The sequence below is a fragment of the Myotis daubentonii genome, chromosome 16, assembly GCF_963259705.1.
Source record: "Myotis daubentonii chromosome 16, mMyoDau2.1, whole genome shotgun sequence".
Lineage (NCBI taxonomy): Eukaryota > Metazoa > Chordata > Mammalia > Chiroptera > Vespertilionidae > Myotis > Myotis daubentonii.
Genome location: NC_081855.1, coordinates 39,384,355 through 39,401,933, shown reverse-complemented (window position 1 = coordinate 39,401,933; position 17,579 = coordinate 39,384,355). Strand labels below are relative to the sequence as shown.

At 38.5% G+C, this 17,579-nt stretch overlaps 1 protein-coding gene and 1 non-coding gene across 18 annotated transcripts in view; both read left to right on the top strand.

The window, feature by feature from the left end:
- BPTF (bromodomain PHD finger transcription factor) overlaps positions 1-17,579 on the top strand; it is a 117,525-nt gene that overhangs the window by 48,240 nt on the left and 51,706 nt on the right. For all 17 annotated transcript variants that reach the window (XM_059670016.1, XM_059670023.1, XM_059670020.1 and 14 more), the window contains 4 exons: positions 887-1,242; positions 1,714-1,845; positions 12,777-12,906; positions 13,553-13,691. In XM_059670016.1, the coding sequence (XP_059525999.1) occupies positions 887-1,242; positions 1,714-1,845; positions 12,777-12,906; positions 13,553-13,691 (757 nt within the window). The remainder of the gene's footprint in view (positions 1-886; positions 1,243-1,713; positions 1,846-12,776; positions 12,907-13,552; positions 13,692-17,579) is intronic.
- Positions 2,349-2,512, top strand: LOC132219459 (U1 spliceosomal RNA). Its single transcript, XR_009449466.1, has one exon. It is a non-coding gene; the product is annotated as a U1 spliceosomal RNA (small nuclear RNA).

The window sequence follows — 17,579 nt, the reverse complement described above, 5'->3', positions numbered from 1 at the left end:
GTAATGAGTAGGCTGTTTATAGATGATTTAATGCTCAGCTCTAGCTAGAATCATTTTAGGTGAACCTGCAGCAAAAAGATAGGACTTACTCCTTGATTGTAGAGTACAGTGCATAGAACACCACAGCATCCCAGCTCTCATTGTGAATGAAAAGATTGAAGCCAGGACTCAGTATTTCTGCCCCTAAGCTAGCCATGGTGACAGAGTAATGACTACAGTGGTATCTCCCAGTCGAGAATCATTTGCAGGGTAGATATGCATTGTTTGTAACATAGGAATTGATTTAAAACACTGGCTTTTAAACTTTTTTTCTACTCTGACCCTCAGTAAGACATTTTTCATAGCCCCCCAGTACACTCAAAAGTGTCCTGAAAGAGCATTTTGCAGTACTATGTGGGAAGCACTCTGTTATTTTCTCTTCTGTTGTATTATATTTCATTTTTTTAAAAAGCTGAATAAGGCCCACTATTGATTTCATAATTCACAAGAGGACTGGCATCAACTCTTTGAAAACATTATTTTAGATTATCCTCAGGCTCTTCTACTAAAGCTGAAATTGATAAAAGGAGCAGAAGAAAAGATATTTTTAGGAATATATTTTTTGGGGAATAGTACATGTAATGCCCTCCTTTTTCCTTAACCTATATATTGTAGGCTTGAAATAATGATTTGGTGAATGATTTACACATGTAGTTTTGTGTGTATATTTGAGATGCATGAAAATAATTATGTCTGACATATAATAGGCATTTAATAGAGGTTAGTTTACTTTTAAACTTCAGAAGTTCAGTCATAAGATGTATTTGGAATGATTAACTTACAAATTATTGAAAGATAATTTGCATATTGGATATAAACAATGGAGTCTTTTTATTTTCTTTGTCAGGTACTGGTAGTTAACTCTCAAGGAGAAATTTCACGTTTGAGCACCAAAAAGGAAGTGGTCATGAAAGGAAATATCAACAATTACTTTAAGTTGGGTCAAGAAGGGAAATATCGTGTCTACCACAATCAATACTCCACCAATTCATTTGCGTTGAATAAGCACCAGCACAGAGAAGACCATGATAAGAGAAGACATCTTGCACACAAATTCTGTCTGACTCCAGCAGGAGAGTTCAAATGGAATGGTTCTGTCCATGGGTCCAAAGTTCTTACAGTATCTACTCTGAGACTGACCATCACCCAACTGGAAAACAATATTCCTTCATCTTTTCTTCATCCCAATTGGGCTTCACACAGGTAAAGGAAACTAAGGTTCATTTATTGCTGTGAATATAGTGACTACAAAATGATCATTGCAGGTGTGTACTTAACATGGTCATTACCAGTGAATTGAGTGAAATCAGTTTAGTTAGCTAAACACTGAGGACCTTAGGGATGTGAGTGTACTTCTACGTTACTGAGCCAACAGTAGAGATTTGGGAGATTTCTGGAAAACAGACTCTTTATCCCTGGAATTAAGTAGAGATCAAAGGAGAACAGAACACTGTAGACGGTTTAAGAAGTTGGAGGACTAATTGACCTTTGGGATTCATTCCAATGGTCAAAGTTTATAATTCTATGAGATAGAAAATTCCAGTAGCAGTATAGTTTATACCTGCTTAGCCTAGAAACATGTCCTGTAAGATGGAGGTATCGTAAATTACAACTCTTGTGCTTATAACTTAGGATCAACGAAGTGAAATGTTTGTTTTTCCTTCTGAAATATAGGGCAAATTGGATCAAGGCAGTTCAGATGTGTAGCAAACCCAGAGAATTTGCTCTGGCTTTAGCTATTTTGGAGTGTGCAGTTAAACCAGTTGTGATGCTACCAATATGGCGGGAATCTTTAGGACACACCAGGTAAGTGAATTCTGAGCCCTGTGAATGGTGTGTTAGGCTCCTTTTTGGAAGATTAGTCTATTGAGGATGAAAATGAATGTATTTAAAAGAGCATATTAAAGACTTAATTCTTCTTGGCCTCATTTTTCTCCTGTATAATAACATAAACATGAGTAAACATTAGTTCTAATTTATGATATAGAATTGTAATGAAGATTAAAATACATCAAGTATATGAAGTAAATATTTTCTATTATAAAAAGCATCTTTATTGAATAGAAAGAGCATTCAGATTTTTTGAATATTCTAGAATGTTTCAGGTACTGTACGAGGCATCTGATTTATTTAGAGTTGAATGTCTGGCCAAAGATCATGTTAGTTCCTAAGTAGATCAAGAGCTCTGTAACTTCTTCAGATGGTTAAAAAAAAAAAAAATGATACATTTAGTGCCTTGAATCTACTTTTTCACCCTAGGGATTATTTATTTATTTATTTTAACTTTAGTTAGTCTTTAAGAAGTTATTACACATACGTGGCAGGGGAGATACCATGATCACGAAGGCGGTTTTCCCAGGGCAAGGCTTATCCATTGCACTCCAGATGTGCCGACCCCTGTAATTTCCCCAAATGTGGGAAACTCGACTGCATAATTTGTGGGAGTGGGGGACTGCATTCGCGCGCGCGCACACACACACACACACACACACACACACAAAAGTTACTACAGTAAAACTAATACAAGCTTATGGTAAAAATGTACATTATTATTCCGTGTGAAAAATAAAAATCGTTCTACCTACAGGACCCACTCCAAAGTTATAACACTGCCATTTTTAAAATATGAATATAGGTTTGTGTTGCTTTCAACATCTGTTTTATTTTATAATGAAAAGTTTTTTTAAGAAAAGTTCATGTATACCTACTAAACATTTTTCATTGGCTAAGGGTTGCTGTCAGTTTTCCCATATAAATCTTATGGATACTTTCTCTTTTCTTCCTCCTATTTTGGCTATAACTGCTGCTACCAGTAGAGGCTTCCACAAATAGAATGGACTTAATTCTTCCTAGGATAACAAAAACGGGTGAAGCTAAGGTGCTACAGCCTGCACCCCTGGAGAGGAGGCTAAATGGGTGGCACACCTTTATTCTACTCCTATGGCTTTCTTTTATCAGGGTAAAGCCAGGAAAGAGTCAGAGGCAATACTCTATTTCTGTTGTTCCTTCTTGCATTTAACTCTAGACTTGCGCCAAACCATTCTGTCCAACGTTCTCCAATTCAGTGATTGTCCTGAAACTTGTTTTAATGGACCAGGCAGCCACCTCTCTGATGGCAGAGAACACTTCATTGAGAACTAAAGCTAATCCAAATGTTGCTAAATAAAACTCCCAATACTCAAACATAACTCTTTGGAATTATTAAATCATGCCTTTTATAAATTTGTTTCTGATTATTAAACATTCTAATGAAGATGGATTTCGATTTGTAAAAAAAAATTGAGGTATTTTTTTCTTACTGTTTGTCATTATAACTAGTCTTCTAAACAGGTTACTTAGTGACAACTTGGTAGCATGAACTTTTTTAATATGACAAGGTGAGATAAAAATAGGACACTGAATTTTTAAAAATATTAGAGACCATGATTCAGGAAAATTAGAAGTTAATAATAGGACTTCCATTTCTGGCAAAACTAGAAGTGGTCAGCTACTTCTAGGTGACTTCTAAGAAAGTATCTGTGAATTTAAATATTTTATTTAGAAAATATTTACTGTGATATTCAATAACAAAGCTTTATTTTTTTTATTTATTTTTTTTTAATAACAAAGCTTTAAGAACAATCTAAATCTAAGAGAAAATTGTAGTCTTTATTGAAAAATAGTACAGAATACCTAAATAGCCCTGGCTGGGTTGGTTCGAGCCTCATCCTGATGTGCCAAGGTTACAGGATTGATCCCTGGTCAAGGCACAGACAGGAATCTACACTAATAAAAGAGAAACATGGTAATTGGCGTACGACCGCTACCCTTCCCATTGGCTAATCAGGGCAATATGCAAATTAACTGTCAGCCAAGATGGCGGCCGGCAGCCAGGCAGCTTGAAACTAACATGAGGCTTGCTTGCTTCAGTGACGGAGGACTCCAACGTTCCCCGCCTGCCGCTGCAGGCCTCTGAGCCTGCAGTTTCAAACATTGTAACAAATACAGACACTAAACAAAACCCAGAAACCAGCTTTCAGCAGGCTGGGATCTCAGAGCTGGAGTTGATACAGAGTTTCGAGAACCGAAACAAACCAGATACCTGCTTTCAGCAGCGGAGGCCTAAGAGCTGGACCCTCAGAGCTAAAGCTGGCCCAGAATAAAAAAAAAAAAAGAAAAAAAGGAGCAGTTGGGAGCTTCAGTCCCAGCCTGAAAACAGCCCTCAGCCCCTCACCCAGACTGGCCAGGCCCCCCAGTGGGGACCCCTATTCTGAAAGGTGTGTGACCAACTGCAAACAGCCATCATCCCCTCATCCAGGCTGGCCAGGCACCCCAGTGGGGACCCCCACCCTGATCCAGGACACCCTTCAGAGCAAACCAGCCGGCCCCCACCCATGTACCAGGCCTTTATTCTATATACTAAAAGGGTAATATGCCTCCCGGCACCGGGATCAGCGCCCAAACCACCTGATCACTCTGTGGCTCTGTGTGTGACAGGGGGCGGGGCCACAACCTCCCTATCCACCCTGCTCTGTGCATGACGGGGCGGCGCCTCAACTCCCCAATTGGCCCTGCTCTAAGCCCAACCAGGGGCTGCACCTAGGGATTGGGCCTGCCCTCTGCCACCCGGGAGCAGGCCTAAGCCAGCAGGTCGTTATGTCCCGAAGGGTCCCAGACTGCGAGAGGGCACAGACCAGGCTGAGGGCCCCCCCCCCCCCCAGTGCACAAATTTTTGTGCACCAGGCCACTAGTTAACCAATAAGTAGAACAGTGATGGCAAACCTTTTGAGCTCGGCGTGTCAGCATTTTGAAAAGCCCTAACTTAACTCGGGTGCCGTGTCACATGTAGAAATTTTTTGATATTTGCAACCATAGTAAAACAAAGACTTATATTTTTGATATTTATTTTATATATTTAAATGCCATTTAACAAAGAAAAATCAACAAAAAAATGAGTTCGCATGTCACCTCTGACATGTGTGTCATAGGTTTGCCATCACTGAAGTAGAACAACAAACCAATTCTCTCTCTCTTTCTCTCTCTCTCTCTCTGTCTCTCTTTCTCTCCCCTTCCACCCTTCCCTCTTTTCTTCCCTCCCTTCTTCTGTCTCTCTAAAAAAAAATCAATAAATGAAAGGAAAAAAGAATACCTAAATAAATGGAAATATATTTCATGTTCATGTATAGGAAGACTCGGTGTCTTGAAAATGACAGTTTACCTTATGTTAATATATAAATTAACTTCAATAACATTGATAATTATTGTTGAGCTTTCTGTAGAATTTGACAAGATGATTAGAAAATTTATATGGAAAGGGGCAGTAATAGAAAAGTAATAGATAAGGTAGGACTTGCCCTATCAGGTAACAAAACTTATTTGGTAGCTATAATACTGTGTTATAGATGCAAAGATAAACAAGTAGACCCGTGGTACAGAGTAAACAGTCCAGAAGGAGTCCAACCCCCATATAGAAATACATTTATGATAGAAATAGCATTAGAAAGAGTGAACTATTCAATAAAAGGTGAGGAAATTAGTTTGATTCTCGGTCAGGGCATATACCCGGTTGTGTGGGAGGCAGTTGATGGATGTTTCTCTCTCCTTCTTCCTTTTTCTCTCTCTAAAATTAAAAATAAAATTAAAAATAACTAGGGCCCTAACCGGTTTGGCTCAGTGGATAGAGCGTCAGCCTGTGGACTCAAGGGTCCCAGGTTCGATTCCGGTCAAGGGCATGTACCTTGGTTGTGGGCACATCCCCAGTAGAGGGTGTGCGGAAGGCAGCTGATCGATGTTTCTCTCTCATCGATGTTTCTGGCTCTCTATCCTTCTCCCTTCCTCTCTGTAAAAAAAAAATCAATAAAATATATTAAAAAAGAAAAAAAAAAAGTAGTTGTTGCCCTGGCAAAGGTAATAAAATAAAATAATAAAATAAAATAATAATAACTAGGAATAGATCCAGGGACGTAGAAGCATGGAACAGACCGTTGAATCTCAGAGGGAAGGCTGGGGTGGGTGGGTGGGAAGAGATCAACCAAAGAAATTGTATGCATACATGCATAACCCTTGGATGCAGATAATAGTGTGGTGAAGGCCTAAGGTGGGAGGTGGGGGTGTACTAGAAGGGGTCAGTGGGGCAAAAATAAAGGACATATGTAACATTACTTTCAACAGTAAGATTTCAAAAGAAAACTAGGGCCTATTATACATTCTTCAGATTGTCAAAAATTGAAAGAGTATTGGCAAAAATGTGACATAATAGAAGGAGAAGTCTACAACATTGCTGATAAAAGAGCAACTCATATAATGGTTGCTACAAGCATTTTTGAGAATAATTTGGTAAAAACAAAGTTGAAAACTTCTACTCGTAACTAAATACCTTAGTCAAACCTTATTTTTATAACACTTCGTAGTGGTGAACATGTGCTGATAATCCTTAAATGCTCAGGATCAGGCATGTTGAAATTGTGGTGCAGTTCTGTAATGGTCTACTAGATAGCAGTGAAAAACAAAGTAGAACAAGTGTCAGTGAGATTGAATCTCATAAATGTACAACAGAGTGAAAACAACTCTTTTCCTAAAAAATACTTGGAGTATGATTCCATTTATCTAAAATTTAAAAGCATGTATGCTATTACAGTGGTACAGTGTTGTTTATAGATATGAACACTTGTGGTAAAAGGTTAAAGCAATGTAAGGGTTTATGCTCGAAAATGAAGAAAGATATCTCTAATACCAGGTGGTCAAAGAAAAATCATAATGAAAACTAGAAAACATTTTGAATGGAAAGTTTATGAGAATACTCCATATATTGACATTTGGGGGCTATAACTAAAGAGTGCCCAGGGAAGCCCCGGCTGGATGGCTTAGCTCAGTGATGGCGAACCTTTTGAGCTTGGTGTGTCAGCATTTTGAAAAACCCTAACTTAACTCTGGTGCTGTGTCACACATAGAAATTTTTTGATATTTGCAACCATAGTAAAACAAAGACTTATATTTTTGATATTTATTTTATATATGTAAATGCCATTTAACAAAGAAAAATCAACCAAAAAAATGAGTTCGTGTGTCACAGGTTCGCCATCACTGGCTTAGTTGGTTGGAGCACCATCCCTTATACTAAAAAGGTTTTGGGTTCCATCCAGGTAGCGTATGGGAGGAAAAGAGTACCCAGGGCAAATTGGTAGCCTTCAACATTTATATTGGAAAAGAAAAACTAAAATTAATTAGCGAGGTATAAGTCTCAAGACGTCAACCCAAAGAAAGGAAATATTAAGGAATATCAAATAGTATATATTTCATGAAATAGAAAACAAATATGCCTTAGATACAATTACAATTTATAAATCCCTGATAAGATTATCAGAAAAGGAGTGAGAGGGGAGAATAGAAAATGGGACATACCAACCAACCCATATTCTCTCACTGGTACTAGGGACTTAACCCTTCACAGGGCTCACTATTGCAGTACTCGGGCTTCCTGCATCCACAGAGAAAAGGGCTCTTACTTTTCGGTAGAAGAGTTGGGGGGTGGGGAGCCCCATGGACCTCAGTCACTGGACTGAGTAAGCCATAGGCTATACTCTTCTGAGTCAAGAAGAGGATTTCTGGTTCAGTTTAAAGACTATCTCAGGAGATGGGCAGGACCAGATGATTTCATAGGGAAGTTATTCAAGTTTCAATAAACAGATAATTCTATTTAAACTCATTCATAAAATAGAAAAAGAAGGAAATCTTGTAGATTATCATTTCCGTTAGTATAAAACTTGATAAATAGAAACTGATGAATAGATAAATAGAAAATTGTAGTCCTATCTTTAGTAATATTTACCATTGATAAATAATTAATGGCACACCGTGTGCATTCAAGAAATCTTAAGACTAGGAAATACATTTAGGAGTAAATTTAAAGAATTAAACCATAGCTAAATCGACTACCCCCAGCATGGAAAACTTGTTCATTCTTAGGATATTATTAATACCATGCTATTTTAATACATCAAAGAAAGAAAACTTAGATCATCTCATTAGATGCCAAAAATGTATTTGTTTATTAACAAGTTCATTATTCTTTTTTAAAAAATACTTGGGGAATGGGAAGAGATGAATAGTCTTTTTTTTTTTTTTTGATAAATATGTATTTCAATCAAACCATCATGGTTTTTGGTGAAACTCTTTAAGGCATTCCCATTAATACTCTGACACAAAACAAATATGTCAGCTATTACTACTGTCTTTTAACGTTTCTTAAAAAGTATTAGCCAAGCTCTAACCGGTTTGGCTCGGTGGATAGAGCGTCAGCCTGCGGACTGAAGGGTCCCAGGTTCTATTCCAGTCAAGGGCATGTACCTTGGTTGCGGGCATATCCCCAGTAGGGGGTGTGCAGGAGGCAGCTGATCGATGTTTCTCTCTCATCGATGTTTCTAACTCACTATCCCTCTCCCCTCCTCTCTGTAAAAAAATCAATAAAATATATTTTAAAAAAAGAAAAAAAGACAAAAAAAAACCCTCTACTGGGGTTTTCTCTTAAAAAAAAAAAAAAAGTATTAGCCAAGGCAGTTTATCACAATTATGCAGTTGATCTAATTATATACTTAAAAGAACTAACAGAAACAATATGAAAATCAAGTAAGATGGCCACCATATTGAACAATAGATTTTATGTATATAAGCAGTAACCATGTGGAAAATACAGTAGAAGTCCTGAGTTAAAAATAACAAATTGAATAAGTACTTAAGTTTGCCCCCTGCTGAGCTCCACCAAAACTATGGCAGAGGGATTTTTTTAAAAGCATAAACCCACAGGGACAAGGGGAACAAGAGAGAATGCAGCACCAGTAAAACTGGAAGCAATAGTGCAGCTGTACAAATGGTAAGTACCCAAGAAGGGAGAGAACTGAGAATTGTTACGGCTCACACCACAGAATCCTCAGAAGGCCCAGAAACAGGAAATGTAGAGCAGTCTTCTTCAGATCCTGCCTGCAGTACCTATTTACACAGTCTGCCAGAGCCTCTGAGTGTGGTGAGCCCAGTGCCTTCCAGGTCTTGCTCATGAACTTGCCCTTGGATTTTACCAGAAGAGGCTCTTGCAAACTATGATCCAGAGAAAAGTTCTTTTTTTCTCAGTGTCAGTATTGCTCTTTCACTCATGTAGCAGGTTTTATTCTGGTAGGGAGTTTTTAGAAGCTAACTTGATACTATTTGGGATACATACATAGGTGGTAAATCCATGAAAGAGACCCAGGGTAATGACTACCTGGGGTGGGACACACTAGCTTCAGATGTATTGGTTATTGATAAAGTTCTGTTTCTTAACCTGGTTACATTTTACATATTTAAAAAAATCATAATGAAAGAAAAGATCTGAACAAAAAAGAAACCTCAACTAGGAATAAATTTAACAAGATATCTTCAGGATCATGCAAAGAAATCATTTTATTAAAGATATAAAAGGATACTTTGAGTAAATAAAAAGATATATGCCTGGATGTGTATATTTTCTAAAGATGCTATGTAGTAATTTATAAAAATTAATATTTATTTGCATTGTTATTAAATAGGATTTTTCTTCATGTGCAGGGAAGTTTCACCAAAATGATAATATTTCATCTAGAAAAAATTAATGTGTAGGAAAAGGGAAGTAGGTATTATAAAAAAAGGGATTGGTATTATTATTATTAACATATTTTGAAGCTTCAATGATCAAAATAATTTGTATTGCAGAGGAAGCAGTGCAGTGGAATTGAACAGAGAATCCAGAAATAGACCTAAGCACACGTGGGAATCTGGCTATGATAACATTGAATGCTAGAGAAAGAAAGAGGGCAGGGCATGTTTGCACAAAATATCAGCTCAATCTCTGCCTCAGCAAACACTTTCAGATAAATGAAGATTAAAAAAAAACACACCAAAACTGAATAACAAAAAAAACAAAACTTCAATAAGAAACCACGAATTAATTTATGTTTTTGTTGTGATACTTTCTTTTTAAACAGATTTAAAACCCAGATGCCATAGAGGAAAAGAGTGGATATATGTATTTAAAATTCTGAGTGGAAAATAATAATGTAATCAAACTCAAAAGACATGACAAACTGAGGAAAAATATTTGCACTACAAATGGAAAATTTCCTTAATTGACAAAGACATTTTTATAAATGAAAAGGACTAATAGTCCAGTGCAGACAAGACAAAGGATTTGAACAGGCATTATGCAGAAAATAAATACGAAAGGCCAGTAGAAATGTATAAAAAAAGGTTACTTCTCTTATAATTAAAGAAATGTAAATAAAAACAATGGGATAGTATTTCTTATCTCAATTGGGCTAATTTAGAAGTTTGGTACTAACTTGAGTGAAGGTATGGGAAGCAGAGTGGCTTTATAATTGATGGCACTGTAAAGTGTACAGTTCTGAAGAGCAGTTTGGCACTGTCAGCATTTTAAGTGCATGAACCTTTGGACTTAGTCATCCCAGCACTGGGGGACAGTGGAGGATACTCCCCAAGTTAGCCAAAACTGCCAGAAAGCATTGCTTATTGTAGCTTTGGTTGTCATAGCAAACACTCACTGGACAAAAAACCCCTGGGCACCACATGTAGATTGGGAGTGGAGTTGAAGCTCAGTCCATATTCCTGGTCCAGCTTTCAGTTGAACCGGGTCATGTAGAAGGAACATCTACTACCAGTGCACCCACTAATGTAGAGCAGCAGGTGGAGTTGTGCAGTCCGGCCTGATAGAGCTTCCTTCCTGGGGCCTCCAGGCGGGCAGCAGTAGCCAAGCTTTCTGCCCAGCCAAGAGGAATTGAACTCCTTTGGAGCTCCTTTGTTGCTGCTTTTTCTCCTGAGGGTTGTTTTGGTGGCAGTGAGAACCCTAGAATTTACTCTGGCTTAGCTAACTTCACAGATGAGCTCCAATATCACCTCATAGGCCTGGCTTCCCTGCCAAAGTTAAGCCTTTGATGAAGATGGATCTGTTTCCTGTGAACACTAGAGTACAAGCCAAAAGTCCAGCTCGGCCATGAGCCCCTAGAGCAGCGGTTCTCAACCTTCCTAATGCAGCAACCCTTTAATACAGTTCCTCATGTTGTGGTGACCCCCAATTTCATTGTTACAAATTGAACATAATTAAAGCATAGTGATTAATCACAAAAACAATATGTAATTATATATGTGTTTTCCAATGGTCTTAGGCGACCCCTGTGAAACAGTTGTTTGACCCCAAAGGGGTTGTGACCCACAGGTTGAGAACCACTGCCCTAGAGTGTCACTGCACTGCTACTCTCCCCACACAGTGCGCCGTCCCTGGCCACTGTCAGTGAAAGTGAAGACGGACAGTTACAGTGCTGGACCTGACTTTGCAGAGGCGTTTAAAGCTGAGCCCACAGAAACTGTTGAGAGATACTACATGGTCCTCAGTCACTCCCTCTTTACTCTGGTGGGCTGAGGCTCTCTGCCTTACAGAGCTTGCCCCACTCCCTGGTTCCAAGAGTGGTTGATAGTAAATTGATGGTATTTGACTCAGTGAGTTAGTCCCAATGAGAATCCATTCCCTTTCCTCTCCTCTCATCAGCTGTGAGAGAAGAAGGATGTTTGCTTTACTAGTTGTGTGCAGTTTATTAGCATAAGTTCTGTCAGTCTCAGGGAGGCTAGATTCTGGGGTCCTAAAGATAGGTAGGGAGTTTTTGGTTTAGGAATGGAGATAAAAATAATTAAATCTTCTTTCACAGCTTATTAGCACCTCCCTCCCTGCACACTGACAAAAGATCTCTGTTCATGCCACATGGATGTGCATGGGAAATAGGCTACAGCTGGGTAGAGGATGATGCAAACAATTCTACCACTGGAGCTCTCAGAAAGACAGGAACTTCTCTCTGTAGGTCTTGGTTAATGTTCCTGCTTGTAGGAAATAGTTCCATTCATGCACATATAGTCTAAAACAGCGATCGCCAACCTTTCGGACCTCACGGACCACCAGTGGTCTGCGGACCTCCGGTTGGCGACTGCTCGTCTAAAACACCTTAATGTAGAGTTTCACCACAGGCTTGCCCATCCCCTTCCTGCTGAATGCAGTGATACCTGTTGTCTGGCCTGAAAAAAAAGTGTGGCTTATGTCCTATACCTAATGATGCCTAATTCGTGCCCTTCCCTGGCCCAGAAGCAGGAGACATGTGGGCCTCTTTCTCTGTGGATGTAGAAAGCCTGAATTCTATGTTAGTGGACCATGTGAAGGCTTTAAAATGCACAGTGCTAGATGGAATCAGAAATATTGGTTGAAAATAAAAGTTTTTGGATTTGTTGGTCTTATTTGGGGAGAAAGAAATAAAGTATTCTTTTTAATAGGCAACTGGATTAATAAATTATAGTATATTCATGCAGTGGTATATTCTTTAAAAGATCTGTATCTTCCGGGAAGGAAAAATCTCGTAGTGCAGTTATTTATTGATTAAAAACAAGGTAGTTGTGTTTGTAATACAATACCTCTTTTGTGTAACTATTGGTGTATGCATGAAATATTTTAGTAATCAGTTATAAATGAGTATTACTTAAGGGGAACATGGCATGTCTTGTTTTTGCCTCTTTACTATTTGATTTTTCCTATTATGGAATTGTGCATCTGCTTATTTTTCTGTGTTGGGGTTGTCTGGGTTGTGGATTACATCTAACCATTATTTGTTTTTGTCTTCCTAATATTTCAGCACTTAATTTTTACATTGTTTTTCTAAGTTATATGTAATCCTATCTTTGTATTCTTATATTCTTAGGTTACACAGGATGACATCAATTGAAAGAGAAGAAAAAGAGAAAGTCAAAAAAAAGGAGAAGAAACAAGAAGAGGAAGAAACGATGCAACAAGCTACGTGGGTGAAATATACATTTCCAGTTAAACATCAGGTAATTTTTCTTAACAATTTTTTTTTATATATTTTTTATTGATTTTTTACAGAGAGGAAGGGAGAGAGAGAGTCAGAAACATCGATGAGAGAGAAACATCGACCAGCCGCCTCCTTCACATCCCCCACCGGGGATGTGCCCGCAACCCAGGTACATGCCCTTGATCGGAATCGAACCCGGGACCCTTCAGTCCGCAGGCCGACGCTCTATCCACTGAGCCAAACCGGTTTCGGCTTTCTTAACAATTTTTAAAACAGTGTTCGCCATTTCTGAGACTTTTATTCTACAACTTTGAGTACTTGATAGTTTGTTTTACTTTTGATAATCTTTTCATAAAGTTGGAATGAAGTAATCTTTCTGGCAATTTTATAAGCATAGATTTATCTTAGTAGAATATAGGTGAGTTATTAGGCCAATTTTTTGAAATTGTCATCACATTGTAAAATTGTGTTACATTTTTTATATCAGAAAGAAAAATTAGGGTTTTTTCATAAATCTTTGATTTTTGCTGAAAATAAAATTGATTGATAAATTTAATTAATTTGTCTGCCTGTTGATTTTGTTTGGTAAAAATGTATAGAGCCACACATGCGCTTTATAAGCATTCTCTTTCTTGTTTAACCGGAATGTTTTTTGTTTACAACAGGTTTGGAAACAAAAAGGAGAGGAATACAGAGTAACAGGATATGGTGGTTGGAGCTGGATTAGTAAAACTCACGTCTATAGGTTTGTTCCTAAATTGCCAGGCAATACTAATGTGAATTACAGAAAGTCATTTGAAGGAAGTAAGTAATTGAAGTATTTTTCCTTCATATTTATTTCTTATAGATTTATAGTACTTTCTTTAGAGGCTCAGTGCACGAAATTCATACACTGGGGTTGCGGGGGGAGGGCGGGGAGATGGGGGCAGTCTCCTCAGCCTGGCCTGTGCCTTCTCACATTTCGGGACCCCTCGCTCCTTACTGCTCAGCTCGCTGCTCCTTAGCGCTGCCATGAAGGTGGAAGAGGCTCCCACCACGGCCGCTGTGCTTGCCAGCCGTGAGCCTGGCTTCTGGCTGAGTGGCACTGCCCCTGTGGTTGGGGGCCAATCAGGCTGGGCCGGTAGCGCGGGAGGTTGGGGGTGCTGATCAGGACCCCGATTGGGCTGGTTGGCCACCGCGGGGTCCATCATAGTGACCAGTTGTTCCGGTCATTTTGGCGTTCCAGTCGCGTGGCTTTATATATATAGATAATACTTTTTCTGAAATTTTTAATATAATGTTCAAAATTACTAATGTAGCTTATTAAAAACTTGATAAGTTTTAAGATTACCTTTATTCAAAGGATTTTGATACCTAGGATTTCAGTTAATGAGAGATGATGGACTAGAATTTGTATTATTTTAAAAAAAAGAAAAGACAAAAGGCCTCAGCCACCTAATTGTTTTTTCTGAAATCTTAAATTCAGTACTACTTGACTCCTTGAGGAATATACATTTGGTAACCTCAGCATTACAGCACATGACAAAACTAGAAAGGAAGTGATAGAGATTTCCATAACACTGTCACTTAAATGAGGGATTAACTCAATTTATGCTACTGGGTAATGACTTTAGAATCATAGAACTATAGAGGTGAACTGTCCTTTTAAGAAACCTTATATATTGAGCCCAGCCGGTGTGGCTCAGTGGTTGAGCACCGACCTATGAAGTAAGAGGTCATGGTTTGATTCCAGTCAGGGCACATTCCCAGATTTCATGCTCAATCCCAAGTGGAGGGCATGCAGGAAGCAGTCGATCAATGATTCTCTCTCATCATTGATGTTTCTTATCTCTCTCTTCCTCTCCCTTCCTCTCTGAAATCAATAAAAATATATTTTTCTAAAAAAGAAACCTTATATATTGAAATTCATATTACACAAGATTATTTCATGAAGATGTTAAGTGAAATACTGAAGTTCATACTAGATCAAGAGTGATATGGCTGGAATCCATATCTCTTGGCTTCCTTTGCCCTTTTTGCACTCTACCATGCAGTCTCTCTCTGTTAATTAAGTGATTTTCAAAAGCAGTTCTCTTCACTGTGCTGTATAATTTGCTGATTTATGGTGTGATGTGTTCTTTCCTGTGAAGTCTATGGTATAAGTGTCAGGTACTATGCACATATCTAGCTAATTGATTTGGCTTTTTTTTGTGAATGGTTGTTTTGAAAACTGGACTGGTAGATTTTTGAAATTTAGGGAAGTTATGAGATTACCTTTTAATAGAAAACTAATGTATTTTATAAGGCCCAATGGAATTTATTTTATGGAAACTAGAAGAGTCTTGCACATTCTCAGTGAATTTTTCTATTTTATTACCAGTCTATTATTACCTGACTAGAGGCCCGGTGCACGAATTCGTGCATGGGTGGGGTCCCTTGGCCTGGCCTACCATCAGGGCCAATCTAGCTGTCCAGGGGGAGGAACCTCGGGAGGTTGGCTGGCTGTGGGAGGTTGGCTATGGGAGCACATTGACCACCAGGGGGCAGCTCCTGCATTGAGCATCTGCCCCCTGGTGGTCAGTGTGCATCATAGCTACCTGCTAGTCTAGTTGTCTGGTCTTAACGGTCGCTTAGGCTTTTATATATATACTAGAGGCCCGTTGCAGGAAGATTCCTGCAAGAATAGGGCTTCCTGCGGCTGGAGTGAAGCAGAGAAGTGAGCGAAACCCGTGGGCTTCGCTCCTGCCCGGCCACCCGGCTGGTTTCCCTCCCGCCTCCTGCCTCTGCAGCCTTGACTCCGTTCCTGTCTCCGCTGCCTCTACTTAGCTCCCTTCTGCAGTGCTTCGCTTCCACATTGTTTTCAGTCTTCGCTCCCAGCCGGTATATGCAAATTAACCACCACCTTGGTTTGGTTAATTTGCATATAGTCGCTCTGATTGGCTGGTGGGCATAGTGAAGGTACAGTCAATTAGTGTCTTTGTCTTTTATTAGTGTAGATATAGATTATATTCAGGCTAAATGTCCATGATAATGCCCATTACATTTTTTTAGCACCATATTGTTGCACTAGTTACCCATATAACACTCAAAATTCTAGAGAGCTTTTGTCTTACTTTGTCTGACCTGGTTTAACCTTGAAATAAAGTTCTGATTATCAATATGCAAAATATTTAGGCTTTTGCAAATTTTTTTTATATCCACTTTCTTAACATAGGATTTTCCATTGTCCAAATGCTGAGCCTTAACAGTCAGGTACCAAGTTAGTCTTCTAGCATCGTTTGAGCCTTTCATTCCAGGTGTTAGCAGGGGGAAAAGCAGCAGTACATATTGTTAGCTTAGCTTAACTACATACTAGGAACCACAGAGAAGGCAATAATATATGTTTGTACTATTTATATAAATCAATATAGATTATACTGTTTATAATCTCAGAACTGTTGCTCCCTATAATGGCTAATCTAATTTGATCATGTGATAGAGGCACAGATGTGTTGTTTGGCTGCTGTGTGTTTCTTAACTCTAATGTTACTGTATTCTAACTCAGATTGTGTGCATTTGCTTTGCACATTAATTTATCAGCTTTAGTAATGGGTGTATATTAATGTTTATGTCAAGAAGATTTTAATAGGCCAAGTATTTTATAGTTATTCGTTTTAAATATCAGGATTACCATTGTCATATAAAACTCTTTTTGAGCAACTTGAAACCATTGGAAAAATGTTTCCCAGCAATTCTGCAATAACTGAAGAAGCATTGAAAAAGAAGGGTATCAGTTTAGGTTTTTTTTATTCTTTTGTTACCTGTGGGGTCCAGACACATCCCGTCATCCTTTTGTATGATGCTTTTCTTCTTTTACCACTATGCTGCTATTGTGACAGGTACTGACTGTGTTTTTTGCATTCTTTTTCCTATCCTCGTTCAAACCTTTCTGGAAGGATTCATTTATTTAAATAAAAAATAGGTACATCTTGCCACGTCCTTGAGATATTTTAGTTCAAGTGAAAAAGAAAATAAAAGGTAGAAAATGCCTCTCTAAGATTTAAGAATGTTCACCCAGACAATAGTTCTGTTTTGTGGGTTTCTTTTTTATTTCTTATGGAAAATTTGAAACTACACAGAAGAAAAGAGAATAGAATAACGAACTCCCATGTAACCATCCTTCAACTTCAATAATTATCAAATTCTAACACTCTCCAGTTGTCACTGCCCACTTTTTTCCTGCAAATTCCCAAAATTATGTTACTCACCAAATTTGTTCAGTATGTATCTCTAACTAAAATGGATTTTTTTCATGGCCACATGCCATTATCACATTCAGCAAATTAACAATGGATTCTCAGCTCATACTGCCATTGCCCCAATTGTCTGAAAGATGCCTTTTTACTCTTGGCAGTAAATCGGGTCCAAACAAGGCCACACATTGCATTTGGATATTTCTCTTAATTCTGTGATGCAGAATTAAGTATTCTTCACTTGGAGTCAATGGATAAACTTCAAGTTTATCCAAGAATCCATTGAAATTAATTACAAAAGTTTGTGTATGTACTTTTTCCCCCCCAGGGCAGTGGTCGGCAAACTGCGGCTCGCAAGCCATATGCGGTTCTTTGGCCCCTTGAGTCTGGCTCTTCCACAAAATACTGACTTCTGCGCATGGGCCACGAAGTTTTAATTGCACTGCACGCCCTCACATAGTATTTTGTAGAAGAGCCACAC